At 42.9% G+C, this 14,513-nt stretch overlaps 5 protein-coding genes across 5 annotated transcripts; 1 reads left to right on the top strand and 4 right to left on the bottom strand.

Annotated features, from left to right (window-relative positions):
* Positions 1-3,678: 3,678 nt before the first annotated feature.
* On the bottom strand, positions 3,679-5,795 carry PHALS_03551 (rab proteins geranylgeranyltransferase component; the record flags this gene model as incomplete). The annotated part of the gene is made up of 3 exons (XM_024717782.1): positions 3,679-5,535; positions 5,606-5,648; positions 5,719-5,795. The coding sequence occupies 3 exons, from the start codon at positions 5,793-5,795 to the stop codon at positions 3,679-3,681; spliced, it is 1,977 nt and encodes a 658-aa protein (XP_024583246.1).
* A 1,055-nt stretch (positions 5,796-6,850) lies between these two features.
* Positions 6,851-7,125, bottom strand: PHALS_03550 (uncharacterized protein; the record flags this gene model as incomplete). The annotated part of the gene is made up of 2 exons (XM_024717781.1): positions 6,851-7,011; positions 7,047-7,125. The coding sequence occupies 2 exons, from the start codon at positions 7,123-7,125 to the stop codon at positions 6,851-6,853; spliced, it is 240 nt and encodes a 79-aa protein (XP_024583245.1).
* Positions 7,126-8,004: 879 nt separating this feature from the next.
* PHALS_03549 (cln3like protein) lies at positions 8,005-9,222 on the bottom strand (the record flags this gene model as incomplete). Its single annotated transcript, XM_024717780.1, has 1 exon — positions 8,005-9,222. One exon carries the CDS (start codon positions 9,220-9,222, stop codon positions 8,005-8,007), a length of 1,218 nt encoding a protein of 405 aa, XP_024583244.1.
* Positions 9,223-9,295: 73 nt separating this feature from the next.
* On the top strand, positions 9,296-10,150 carry PHALS_03548 (Uncharacterized conserved protein; the record flags this gene model as incomplete). Its single annotated transcript, XM_024717777.1, has 1 exon — positions 9,296-10,150. One exon carries the CDS (start codon positions 9,296-9,298, stop codon positions 10,148-10,150), a length of 855 nt encoding a protein of 284 aa, XP_024583243.1.
* A 63-nt stretch (positions 10,151-10,213) lies between these two features.
* On the bottom strand, positions 10,214-11,704 carry PHALS_03547 (uncharacterized protein; the record flags this gene model as incomplete). Its single annotated transcript, XM_024717776.1, has 2 exons — positions 10,214-10,536; positions 10,606-11,704. 2 exons carry the CDS (start codon positions 11,702-11,704, stop codon positions 10,214-10,216), a joined length of 1,422 nt encoding a protein of 473 aa, XP_024583242.1.
* Between the last annotated feature and the right edge of the window lie 2,809 nt (positions 11,705-14,513).

The following is a 14,513-nucleotide window of genomic DNA, read 5'->3' as shown; positions in this document are numbered from 1 at the left end:
TAAACCAATGAAAATCTACTTTTCCTACACGTAACTTGAATATTTCGGCTGTCACTTGCTTCCTTGTCGTACCGTCGGCTCGATGTTGACGCTCCAACATCAACCATATGATGTTGTTGATTATTCCGGCATGGTAATATTATCCAATAGGAATGTAGGACTGAGATAAGACATGTAAAAAATGGTCTTATGTAAAATTTGGCGTGATCGTCTTCTGCTTTATGGCAAGCAGTTGGCGACCACGTCACACACATTAATTTCTTATTTGCATCGGCACTTCGACTACCTTCAAGAAATTAGACGTGCATTTAGAGCATATCTCAAAAGTTCTCTTGTGATGTATCCGTATCTTAATGCTCCAAGTACTATCTACAACTTTTGACAGTCCCGAGTCGTACATAACGCCTTCAAATTTTCATAGATTCCACGGTCCCACACAACCCTAGACGTTGATATTAGTAGCCAACGGTACTATTTGGGCCCTCAACCATTTATAAGTAGTTACTCCGCTTGGGCCGGGTCCCGATGACCACGACTCCGAAAAGAATCCTTGGCTCAATTCTTTCCTAGGAAGCCGTTCTGCGCCTAATGAGCTCGAGAATTCCCTGTAAGGGGTTATTGGAGAACTTTGCGTGGAAGCTCAACTGTTCACACTTCTCATCCGAAAGGGAAGGTGGTACGCAAGCTGAAGTTGTATGACGTTGTCGGCATCTGCAAGTACCGAAACGATGTTCTCCATCTCGATATGGCATAAGACCATCGACCCAGCCGCGCTAAAAAAGCTTCCAGTTCCGGTATCCCACCCAGCTCTAGTAGCACAGAAGTTGTTTTTTGCATCAATGTGATACCTATCGCTACCTCAAAAGTGCTAGGATGGGTAGGTCAGGTCTTGATGAGAGCTGCAACCGTTCGGGTACCTTCATGAAGATGAAAACTGCTGAGGGTCTAATGGGTCTAGCGTTTTATTACCTGAACAAAGTCCTCCATTTCTCGCCTCATTTCGCCGGCGGACAAGATCTTCGAAGGCATGATGAGGTATTTCAGACACCTGCTTTCTCATGCTGAGAACCCCCTTCCACAAAGGTGTTGCACGTTGATCATTCTCGCGCGCAGATTCCAAGCTGTAAATTCGCGAGTTCGACGCCCTGTTCTTCACATTTTTGAATCACGGTCAAGTTCGTGGCGATCATACCTTTCTTCGTTAAAAAGATGAGACCTTTACTACAAAGGACTAGACTCTCAATATCAGTTGCCTAACACTGAAGTCCATCCTTCTCCCACTAACGCTAAAATGGAGCGCTCGTGAATTAAACTTACCTCCAGGCGACCAGCTGCACCTCCACACGCTGACCACTGGTTGCGGGTCTGCGAACCTTTCAAGTCATACGCTTATTAAACGTGTTTGGCTGTTCTTAGGCACGTAATAGAACATCGCATGTTTCATTGTAACAGAGGGCACAGCCCTTTCACGACTTGATTGTGAGTTTGACTTCAAGTGCTGCCAAGTGTCATGAGATGGTCGTACACGTTGCACTGTAATATCCTCAAATCAAAATGTCCCCGTATACAGCGCGCTAGAGGTTTGATTCATGCGTTTCATCGAGAGCCTCTATACAAATGTAATTTATCACTTCGTTCTGCTTATCCAAGAGTGTTATATACTTTAATTAAACTATCACTTAATATTAAGGTGCTTCCGTGTCTCATGATGAAGCTGTATGAAAATCTAGATGTACAATTCGCACCCCATGTGTACTGGTCTATAGTACGATATTACCTCTGAGCAGCGCACAATTGCACAAAAGTGATATACAATTTCGGTGCAGTCACTTAGAAATAGAATGTGTATGCACACAATTGTACAGTACACACCCCGTGACACCCTCTCCATAGAGATATGAAGCTCACAATTAATTTGCGCTTTACGCCATTGAGCAACAGTGAGCGGTAGACAAGGTGAGAGGAGTTTCACTGCACTCTATCACTCTACAGTGTTTGCCCATACGAGAATCTTCACGCCGAGGCTCCTCTCCCTTATACACCTCTCACACAGCTCATGAAACCATTGACAAAAGCGATGTCCTTGCGACCAACACCCCATGAGTTATATAGGTCGAGATTCTTTCCGATAATAGTGGTCGCAGTGACTTCTAAATTCTGGTTTAAATCTCCACCCACGCCGATAGAAGAGACAAAGCTGTTCGCTGACAGCTAGGCGTCCTCTGTGATCCGCCTGTTACTGCAGAAATCAAACACTTCGTTCCGTTTTTTTACGTTGGACACCCTCGGCCAACGAGCGCCACTCACCGCGCCAACCACGGGCGACGGATTTCATCGTCGAGAAGTTGGGGGTAGTCGACTACAAGTCGAATACTCTTTTCCCAGGATGAGAAGAAGAGGAGGGCGAGGCGCGTCAACGGCGCGACGTGAGCCCTGCTCTAATTTTTTGGATACCGTGTACGTTTCTCGACCTCTCGACCTCCGGGGGAAGTGGTATCATTACCAATCACCTTGACGAGGCACAGGAGCAGCAGCTGGAGGCTGCCCGCAGGGCCGCGATACGCGTGCATTAACGGCCGGCCCTACACTTTTGTGTGAAAATTGGGCCCGCTCTCAATACCATTACTTTGCTGCTTTGCGCGGAGCAACCCCGTCCTTCCTTCTGACACATGGTGCGCCAGATCATAATTGGCAACGACACTTGGACGAGTTTGACGAAGTGATGTCTCACATTTACACGAGTATTCGGAGCGAAAGCATATCTTCCACTATTTCAGATACTGAGAACAGCTTCAGCTATCAGGCCGTCTTCAACACAGCCCTGGTGTATCCACTAACCCACCAAACGTTTCACGTGATGGCCACTTCTCGCTCATCGAGCAGTGCTGGCAATGATAAAACTCCTGCAGCCTCCTGCAGCTGGCTCTCGTAGGCTTTCACAATCATAACGGTATATGCGTTTTCTTCAAAATTTAGCGTGTGGTCGAAGCTGAGATAGGTATTTCGTGTGCGCCTTTCGAGCTACGCCATCGCACTGATTGGCTTGAGGTATCCCCAGTGGCTCAACATCGTATCGCTGCCCTAATGTTGACGCCAGCTCAGTTACCGTAATGGTTGAGACGTCACTTCGCATCCAATAGTGCTCTTTATTTTCGACAAACTTGTAAGAGCTGGATTGCTGCATGACTTTGGTAGTCTCACGTAGATCACATCACGAGATGAGTTTTTTTTCTCTTCAAGATGTCAAAAGTGGGACACAATGCAACATTTTGAAGAAGCATTTTGGTATATGAGAATTGCGGCAATGAGGACTGGTCCTGCTAGGTATCCAGTCTACATTCAGTAACAAAAGACCAGCGATGCGAATTATGTGCTTCACCAAAACTAACCTTACCAGTGGAAAACTGAAGAAGCTAATTATCGTTATGCTAGCTAGTGCATTTCAAAGGCTGGCCTCTCTATCACTTCGAATGATACTTAAAACAACCGATCATTGTCCATCTTTACAATGTGCACATTCGTTCAATCCTTTGCCTCTAGTCCATAATTGTGCAATAACCTTCTAGGGTGATAACACAAAACTGAATGCGCAGACTAATCGCCTACAACTTAATTCAAAAGCTTTTTAAAGATGTTTAAACCAGATTGTTCATCGCATCTAAGTGTATCAATCACAAACTATTCTTCGTTACATTCATTTAAATGATCTTTGGTACAAACCATTTCAACACCGTCAGCTGTCACATCGTCCTTTTCATCCACTACAATTGTTTCAAGAACATGTTCAATATTACTCAAGTCACTTGATTCCTCTATCCCCTGAGTTTTCTGTACAAGTTCTTGTGCAGCTCGTAAAACTACCTCCTCTTCACATTCCTGTTCTTCTAGTTCAGCTTGTTCTGCACTGGCACTCTTTGGTAAAAATGGTTCACCTGGACACATGGCTTCAAAAATAGCGCGAGCATTCGCACTCGCATTCTCTAAATGAAGTTCTAATGGGTTTACAGTATAACCCGATTCATAGCGTTCAAACGATGTTTCACAGACATAAATGTTCGATGGAAGGTGTGTACTCTGTAACTTACCGGTCGAGGGACCAAATGTAAGGTGGTCCACTGTAAAAATGACATGCCACGCAATTTCGGGATTCCAGTTGTTTTCCTCGGAAGTTGCCAGTTGAGAACTTGTCTGTTTTTCTGCTTTAGAACTCAGAATCAGACGTCGTATAACCAATTGCATCAGCTTAAGTTCCTTTTCTGATTCATGAACCCACTCAGGACTCCAAGGAGTTGAGACATGCACTAAAACGTAACCCTTTGGACACGCATACACTCCTGCATCCAATTGGATCACTTGAATTGCAAATGGGTTATGAAATTCCTGATCGTCAGGAGGAATGACAAGCATGAGACGGTTGACACCATGACGTAGTGAGTTTCTTAATAAGAATATACCACGCAACACTTTGCCATGGCCACGTCCTGACATGCCACTCGGATACAAACTTGTTGCATAACTGCCATTTGCCACAATATGCTTTGCACGACATATATTGCCATCTGTGGCACGTACACCACAAACACTTTTCGTTTCTAAATTCAACACAAACGCGTCAATAGGTGCGCGAAGCACGTAAACACCACCATAGACAGCACTCAGTCGACAGAAACTTTGAGCTAATTCGCTTATGCCGTATAACGGTGTGAGAAATGCGGTACCAGCGAATCGACCAATGGATGCCACATAACGGTATACCGCCACAAGTCCATCCCGAGCGGAAAGTTGTTGATTTGTGGCAGAGAATGTTGCCAATCCAACACAATAGACAATAATTTGCTGCAACTTATTGGAAAGATGAAAATATTGTGCTAAGAAGTCGTGAAAAGACATTTCGAGGTACGAAGCAAGTGCAACTTCATCGTCGACTTGACTAAGTTTGTTTTGCGGTCGTTTTAAAGCACGTCCAAGCGCAAGAGACCGCTCGTTTTTGGTCTTTATGTCTTCGTGCAAAATGTGCGTGTCGCCATAATCTGCCACAAATTGAAGAAATTTCATTAATTGTCGCTTTTCAACCATTCCCAATAATTTACTTTGAAAAACATCCGTTTTAGAACACGGTACATGCCACACAGTATCAGACTCAGAATTATCTAAGGTGGGCAAATGAACGTATGTCCGTTCAATGGCGGCAAATTCAAGATACCTCCCAACTCCCGACGTAATTAAGGTCTCAACGAGCTGCTCTGATGACAGCAAAAGCCGTGGATTCACATCAATACTGAATGCCGAAGATTGTCCCAATAATTTCGTCTTTGTGGCATTATCCACAAAACACTCTTGTAGTAATTGACACTGGAAGGAATGTTGCATTGGTATCACTTGGTGAATAGTATCATCAAGTGGTCCAATTGACTTTGATGCAACTTGGCCACTTTTTTCGTCATCTTCTTCTCTAGGAGCAATGACTTCATTCTTTGTCCACCGTCGAAATTGAGCTAATGGGAAAGATGCATAATTACTGCCATAGTAATCGTTCTAACAATAACAATAAATTGGAATCAGTTGCATGCATAATACCAAATATTACAATTTGCTTGTACAATACCTGGTCTAAGTGCAACACTTTTTTGCCAATTCGTGCCAATGCTCTATGATCAAAACCACCATAAATAATGTCACCACATTACTACATAAGAATGAACTATTTTAAAATCGTACCCTGCTAAAATACCCTCCACCATGCCCGTACCTACAACCACCACATCATACTCGCGTTCGCTTAGACTTGGATCCATATTAAATCACTATATGTAATGTAGGAAAAGTTCGATAAATGACGCTATCTTTAGCAAAATATTGTGTAGCCAAGAGCGCAGAAACGAGATGTAGACGGAGGAGGCAGTTAGCGCGATGCAAGTGATAAAGGAAATCGTGGCGAGATGGAAAGGGAGTGGGATAAATGGATTAAAGACTTTATATCGAAACGACCCAATGTGGTTGACCCAACGGAAAAATTGTCTTAAATGTTTGCTCAAATTTATCCAATTGGACTTTAAGTTCTTATATTGGTAGAAATCCTCACTTCCCTTGTCAGTGCTTAATTGAAACCTTTTGCAGTACCGTGTTCTTAAGCATAACTGTGTCTTTCACAAGGAGATGTGCCGCCACCGCCGAATCGTCGGGTTCAGCAACCAGTTTCAAGCACATGAACGATGCTGCTGCATCTCAACGAGAAAGTGCCGCTGGCAACGACACAAGGATTTACATGCACAATACGACGACAGTGATGTCGGCAAGGGTCTTAAGCATTGAGCGCTTCTCTTCATCGGACAGATATCGAGCTGACAGCAGGTGTGTGGATACGCCTAGTCGAATAGGTACAAGGTAAACAAGCTCGACCAGCATCTACGAGGTAGGCTGAATCCTTCTAGCAGCGGCCTACTGGGCGTTAATGGCCCACGCAGTCGACACGCTGACACGCTATCATGCACATCAAGATTGACAACAATGAGATGACAATCGCTGGGACTTATCGAGGTGACTAACCATTCACTGGTACAAACGACAGCACAGTTTCTTGTTTCAACTATTAAGGCTGTGGTGAAGCTCAAGGACCTTGGCGTTGCAGTATATTTTTGGCAATGCGAGTGCAGATTAATCACTTTATTGATTGCAAGCTTGACCAAATGTTTGCTACTGTAGACATGTTAACCAAGATCGGGTGAAGATCGACGAATCAATGCATGCGACGAACAGAGGAGAACTTTGGTAGACACTTGCTTGTCCGAGCTACTTACGCACGCGACGAAGTTGACATGATCAGCGCAACCAAACAGCAAATAGTTTCCAGTCATTGGTGAGAAGTTTGCCGTGAACCGCGAGACGCACGTGATTGATTATCCTGTTTGGTTAGACTTTGCGCGACTCGCCAAACACATGCACGACAACGAGGTATTGGAAGCTCCCATACTTTATCTCCCGATACATCAGCAGCACTTGATGGCACAAACTCTTCATTTCAGTTGATGAAGAAACCAATAAACTACCGCTGCGGCTGCGCTCATACGCTGATGTCGACTTTGCGGCTGCCAAGGACGACTGAAAGTCTGCAAGCACGGCGTTCATTCAATCGAGCGATCTGACGGTATCATGGCAGTGCAAGAAGCAGCATACTGTAGTCGACAATAGAGGCAGAACACGTCGCTGCAACGGTGGGCACTGAAGAGCGACTCAAGTTGAAAAAGCTGCTAGATGAGCATGACATCGTTTGCAAGTTTTTATGGCCGTGCAGGTGGCTATCGTGCAAATAAGGAGCTACGAGAGAAGTTTGGATTTGTCAACATCGAGGGATACAGAAACACGGGGGTTCCATGGAGGAGTGCTGGACATCAATAAAAAACCAGCACACGTGCAGGCGACTGGATCCCAAAATTTTAAGGATCTTAATGAATGAGTCGAGTCGACGACGCTGAAAGCACGAATTCGATTAGGTTACGCTATTGAGACCAATCATATCAGGCGAATGTGCTGGGATCTATCTGGTAGTTAAGTCACAGAGAAAAGATCAAGAACATGAGCCCAACTAGAAGAATAGCGTAATATGTGATTTGGAATAATAGAAAATTGTTCGATGACGCACTCAATTCTGATCTAGCACCTTAAAGTGTAGCAACATGAAGTTCCTCCTAACTCGCTCATGACTAGTGAAATATCTGTTGACATATAATCTGTAGCATGATGTTTTTGGAAGACGCTGAAATTAAGGTCCATTTAGTCACAAGTGATAAGCTGTTTGCTAGGTCATGACACGTTTAAAATTGAAGTCAAACGTAGCATCTCCCATGACTTGAATGCACATTTAGCAACAACATACAGATTTGGGTCTTTGTTTAAGATATACCAACCGTAGGTAGCTCTATGAAATACCGTCTATCATTTCAATGTCTCGATACAAATAGAGTCTCGAAAATGTGACGAATATGATATCTTTACTTTACTTGGACTTTAGCAAGAAACGTCTATTGTAGCACCTGGAATACGGTTAATAGAGTACAAGCAGCCTTGAAGAAACAATCCCACGCAATCTGCAAGCATGACACCGACTGTATCCCCGACTGACGCAGCTGCAAGTGCTAATTCCATGTGACTTGAAGAGATTTCCTTTGATAGTAATGTGTATGCGTTCACGTACACGCCACCTCCAAGCAACCCAACCACGAAACATAATATTAACAAACCCCAATTATACCACAAGTGAGTCACTGCCATAAGCGTAAAGAATCCAAGCAGTAATACTTGCAGCATTGGCATAAAATACAAGATTGGTCTTGTAGCTTGAAATAAAACGCCTGAGGATCTTGATATAAACACACCCACTTGATACGCCAAACCTGCTGACGTATAAAACTCTGCACGTGCTTCTTTTTTCTCTACTGGAAATCCGATAGAAGACCAGACTCCCGTTTGCATTGTATATTCTGCAAAGTAAACCGTCGTCAAAGGAATTATATATGGTCCAAGGGTCAAGATAAATTTCACTTTATCTTGAATTCGCATTACCGATCCGTCATGTACCAATTCTTCCGAGCCAAGTTTGATTTGCTTTAACTCCTCTTCAGTCAATTTTTCTGGAATCGGTATATAGTTACATGGTCTTGCTGAAGGAAGTTTAGCTGTATCAAGAAGAAAAAGGAAGACGAGCAAATAAAGTATTGGAAAGATAATAGCAAGTTTCAATGTCATTTGGAAACTTAGGTTACCCCATATATGAAAAAGAGCTATCCAAGCATATCCTCCAACACCAGCAAGTCCCGTACCACTTGACCAACACGTTAAACAACGCACGGGACTTGCATAAAATGATGACATGGCTAAAAAACTTGCTTCCATCATTCCAGATTGTAATCCAGAAAAACCAACACCAAGTAATTGAAGCCAAAGTGAATGTTTACCATTGGCAACGACTAAGAAACTTAGTATCATCCAACTAGCTCCAACAATCGTGCGCTGACGATAGGATACCAGTTGAAACCAGTATGGACCGGAAAGTTTTACAAACAATGCCGGAAAAATATCAAAAAAGTAGACAAGTCCAACGCCACCTGCTGCAATCTCTTGAGCTCCTGCAATCATAATCACGTATCCAATATTATTGATGAATCCAAGCACCCAAAATGCCAATAAATTGCGGAGCTGTTCCACCTCAGGATGCTTAGTACTCATCTACTTATGTTATTGTAAAATATGAATCTTGCAATGTATTTTTCGTTTTTTATTAAGTTTTAAATTGTTGATAATGAGTCGACACAGTAAGAATGCGACCGCGACGACGCACTTTACGTACCATGAGCGAGAAGCGGCTGGACATGGCACACTTAAACGTCGTTTTGGTCGTGACTCACAGCTTCCTTTTGGTGTGTGCTGTCTATGTCTAGCCACAACACAAAGCCGTAGCCCGCTTGTATCTCCCGGAGGTTTTGTTTATTGCAAAGAATGTATATACGCCAATCTCTTGACTCAAAAACGCTCGAATCAGGAGAACCTGATGGCTTATGAACGGTATGTTGAAATGCAAAATCAAAAAGAGAAGGATGAGATACTGGAAAAAGAGCGTCAGACGCTACAGAAAGCACTGGATGGTGCTGATGGTGCTATGATTGGTTTAGCGACAGAGACTCGAGATCATGCTCGACATGTTGCAACTCAGAAACTCCAAGAAAAAGTCGACAAAGCGACAGATGATGAAAAACGTATTGCTATGAAAAAGACTAGTTTTTGGATTCCGGACTGCACGCCAAGTCAAGAAGTAAAAGTGGAAAAACCAGAGATGAAAACTAAAGATCCTATGAGTCTTGACGAAATGAAGCTTAAACACTTGATGCCAGTGAAATTTGAATGGGATGACAAGTCAAATGTTGTGTGTGCCGTAACGAAAAAGGAGATTTTACATCGACGTGCCGTGCTGCTGAGACCATCGGGACAAGTGATTCTCGAAAGTTGTGTGAAGGACATGGTTTTACCGACCATGACGTGTCCTGTGACGGGCTTGAAGCTTCGCAAGAAGGATATTGTGCATTTACAAGCAGGAGGTACCGGGTTTAGTGCACATAGTACGGTGGAAGCTAAGAAATATAGACCTTCTATGACCTAGATTATTTACAATCTTGGTTCAAGTAAGCTACAATCCAGATCACAAATCGAAAATGTTTTAATTCTAAATGTGTAGATTGGAAAATTGGTCGAGACGAAGTGGTGCTGGAACTCGTTGAGGTCCAAAAGCTCGATAAACCTCTCTTTGAATTGTATCAGACGTTTTGCCTTGACGCAATAAATCACGGATTCCCTGCAGCGTTTGATCCGTCACATCGGCGACAGAAAAGATTGACGCAACAAGTTGCTCGCTCTCCGTCTTGACTTTCCTTTGTTGCTTGATCATGTCCGTACTCGACATCTTTGGCAATGACGATTCAGCTTGTAGTTTATTGTGTGCCACCCTTTGACCAGCTAAACTTTCTTCAACGATTAAAAATGCGTTTTCTGGTTTCAGACATGTCGAGGTTTGGTAATTATCGTCAATTTCCAGCTCAACAAAAATTTCAAACTTACCCGATTCCCGCATTTTCGTCGCTGCGTATCCAGTTTCATAATCGTGTGCGATAAAGAAAACAAGCTCGCGATCCATAAGACCTCGTGTCATATTTTTTGTGGTCTGCCTCTCCATCAGCTGCTGTGAAGTCCATATGCTAGTTGTGATTCCGTGTTTATTTAACAAGCCTGTTGCCAATTCCGACGCTGAGAGATGCCGTTCCAAGCTCTTTTCGTTCATAGTATCAGCTTTCATAATTTTACTTCGTTCAATTGGACTTGGAGATAGAATCACATGTGTAACCCCACGTTCATGGCAAACTGAAGCGATATAGGTAAGTATCGCGGATAATGGATTGAAATGTACATCAAATGAATTCACTAGAGTTGGAGGCATTGGTGGGCCACCAAGTGGTAATACTGCCACGGTGCATACAGATTCTCCTTCCTTCATCGCCTCGGTCTTTAATCGCTTAACATACGCTGCCATTTTGCCATCACTTAGCTCCACTTCAATCAACTTCATTCTATTCCCAGCATCTGTGACTTGGATCCCAATATTATTCCAGTTTACGTCGATTGAATTACTTGTACCGGTCGGAACAATTAAAATATGATCGCCATGTTTTCGTCTTGACACTTTAGAAAGAGCTGAAGTAGCAGGTGCAAGACGCACAATATTCTCTCGAGTTTTTCTACTATCTTTCATGTCATTGTCAGTATCTGCAGCTTCGTGCCAATGCCAAAGACCATATGCAAGTCCGTAACTTCCAGCTACAAGGCGCAAAGTTTGTATAGACTTTATGAGTATCAACCGCTTTCCTACAGCTACAGTGTGCGAACTAGCAAATGCTGTATCGTGTATAAGAGCAGAAAGTGGAAGACCCGACGCTGCGGCAATGTAGTGTGCAGGGATAGATTTCCATACAGCAGAAGGAAGCACATTGGCGACTGCAAATCGCAGTGCAAAACGAAGCGGAATAGGACGCTGCTTAAGCTTTAGACAAGCTTCAGTGAAGCCCAGAGCCAAGGTGGCAAGTAGTGCACTACCCACACCAATAGATTGGTTCCATTTTGGAGCATGAGACGGTAGGGAAGGGAAGTCGGTTGAGACGTCCATCTACTCTTTTCAGAATCGGTATTGTGAATTTTATCTGTAGAATTCCACTTTGTCATCCTTCCTAAACTAAAAATTTACAATTGTATATAGACTAGGATCTGAAAACTAACAAAAAATATTCTCAATCGAATATATTGTACTCATTGATAAATTTTGGTGAGCATTATGCGTTATACATGATGCTGAAGGAATAAAAGCTTACGGCTAACGAATGATAATGCGTGCCAATTTTAGTGAGGACTCATGCCAAAATTGGCTCATCGATGCTAGGGTCAGAGAATCCATGAAATTTATGTGGATAAAAACTTGCAAACAAGCACAATGAGTTGTGTCAAATGGAGCTCTATTTTGCGCGATCGTCGCGACAGCTTTCACGCAGAAGATTGGAGTCAAAACTTATGATACAAACTTAAAGTCCACTGTCTGATTGTTTTTTAAGATGGATGCGAGCGATTATTAGATATAATAGCTACGATGGAGCAGCAAGCAAACTCTAAGGCATTGCGAATGCCGCAAACATTAAACGGTAATTTAGACATGGTACAGCCTCTGTTGAACTAAATCGGTGGCCCGATACGCTACTTCTGCGCAAAATGCTGTAAATGACAGATTGGAAGGAAGGACCTGGTGGTTTGAAGGTAACTTTCCACGTGAATGTAATCTGCTTTTAGCTATGTAATTATGCAAATGGTTGGGAGTTTCATAACTTTTCCTGGTTTACTTTGGTGAAAACTTAACTTGTTTCCAACACTTCTCCCTCGGTGTGCTATAAATCGTCCACGAGACCACAAAGCGCGCGGGGTTCTCCAAGTTTAGTCGCCGACAAAGCCTTTCTCATTAAATCGGCTGTCATTTCCTCACTCTGTACGTATTTCACCTCCATCATTCCGTTTCTGATACGTTCTTGTACATATTTATAGCGTATATTGACATGCTTGAGTTTAGATGTCGAACCTTCGCCTTTCAATTGTACTTAGCTGCTTGGTTATCGACAAAGAGTAACCAGTTATGAATCCCTTGTATGCCAACATCATCCAACATATTGAAAATCCATGTAATTCGGTTGTTACGACCAATGCTGCTATAAATTTAGACTCGGCCCTTGATTGCGACACTGATGCCTGTTCTCGACATATCCATCCGACATTACACCTTGCTACAAATATCACTCCTCCAATCATGGATTTGCGGTCCTCAGTGTCCGCAGAAAAATCTGCATCGCTGTAACCGGTGATAAAACCACCAGGTAAGCCTTCAGTTCGCTCTTGATTTCTCATCTTCAACTTCAAACATTTTGTCGTAGAATTTTTTTCCAAAGTTGTAAGTCTTGTTCCCTCGGATCATGGTTTCTCCTCGTCATCTTATGAACTGCAAATGACAAGTCTGGTCGCGTGCAACGCAAAATCCACAACAAACTCCCCGATAATGACCTGAAATTCTTTGAATCGTGCAATTTAGGCTAGATTCGTCATATCAATGTCCAGAATCAATCGGAATTCTTGTATTCTTTTCGTCATTCATTCCATATTGGTTTAAAAGGTAATAAATAAGGTTTTCTTGATCAAGAAAATAATCTTCATCGTATTTGATGATTCTCAATCCCAAGAACTTGTTAACTTCTCCCAAGTCCTTGATTTGTAAGCTCTTCAGTGAATCAAACAGCTCGTTCACTAAGTCGTCATTGGTCCCAGTGACCGATAAATCATCCACGTATGTTCCAGCGAGTAGTATTCCACGATCATCCTTCTTATAGAACAAACATGGTTCAACAATCGATTGCTTCAATTCCAAATCGATCAATTTTGTACTAAGTAACCGATTCCATAATCTACCGGCTTGTTTAAGCCGTAAAGGCTTTGAAGTAGTAACAATACGGTTTCATTTACAAAATTCACACCCAATTGAGGCTTTGTCTGGCAGCACAGCAAGCGTGAGAGACATAGCTGTATTCGGATCACTATGCAGAGTGTTTAGAGACCAGGGAAAGCAAGATCAGCTCTTCAGAAGCGTTCGGAGTCAGGTACCATCCTGGGGATTTCAGAAGATATCAAAGGATACATAATTTACCTACATGACTCGAAGAAGGTGATTATTACCACTCACTTGAAGTCCATAGAGAGGTTCACGGAAGCCCAAAATGCAGAGTTGCAAGCGACAGCACAGAATTTGCCTCAAAATCAGGGCGATGGAGGAGCAATGGATGATTATCACCCATCAGGAGAATAGGAAATCAAAGTGGCAAAGTGGACCAAGTCGAACAAGGCTTTGAACAAGAAGAACAATAAGAAACCTGCTGAGAAGATGATTACAAGACAAGCTTCAAAACAAAAGAGCAATGAGGAGACTGCCAATCTAGTGATCAACGATCCTAGAACCCCCAATCAAGCAATGAAGACCAAGGATAAAGACTTATGGACTGTTGCGATTTAGTCCGAACTTGACTCAATAGAGCAGAACGGTACTTGGAAACCAGTGATGAAGGCAGGAGTCATAAAAATACCAAATACCAAATGGGTATTTAAGACCTAGACCAACGCACAAGGTGGAATAGAAATACACAAAGCAAGAATGGTTGCATGCGGAAATGAACAAATCTTTGGTGAGGATTTCATGCTTACATATGCGCCTGTCATGGAAATGATCACTGCCAATGTGATATTGGCAATGGCGCAACACTGGAAGGTACGAACTAGACACGGAGATGTGTTTAACGCTTACGTTAAAGCATTCGCTGAAGAGGAATTCCCCATTTATATCAAGTTCCCACGAGGGATGGAGATACGGGATCAAGTATTGAAGGAGTTCGTCT

This window comes from Plasmopara halstedii (assembly GCF_900000015.1).
Source record: "Plasmopara halstedii genome assembly, contig: Scaffold_2386, whole genome shotgun sequence".
NCBI classification, from domain to species: Eukaryota; Oomycota; class Peronosporomycetes; order Peronosporales; family Peronosporaceae; genus Plasmopara; species Plasmopara halstedii.
Note: the sequence above shows the minus strand (reverse complement) of the source record. Positions and strands in the feature narration are given on the sequence as shown.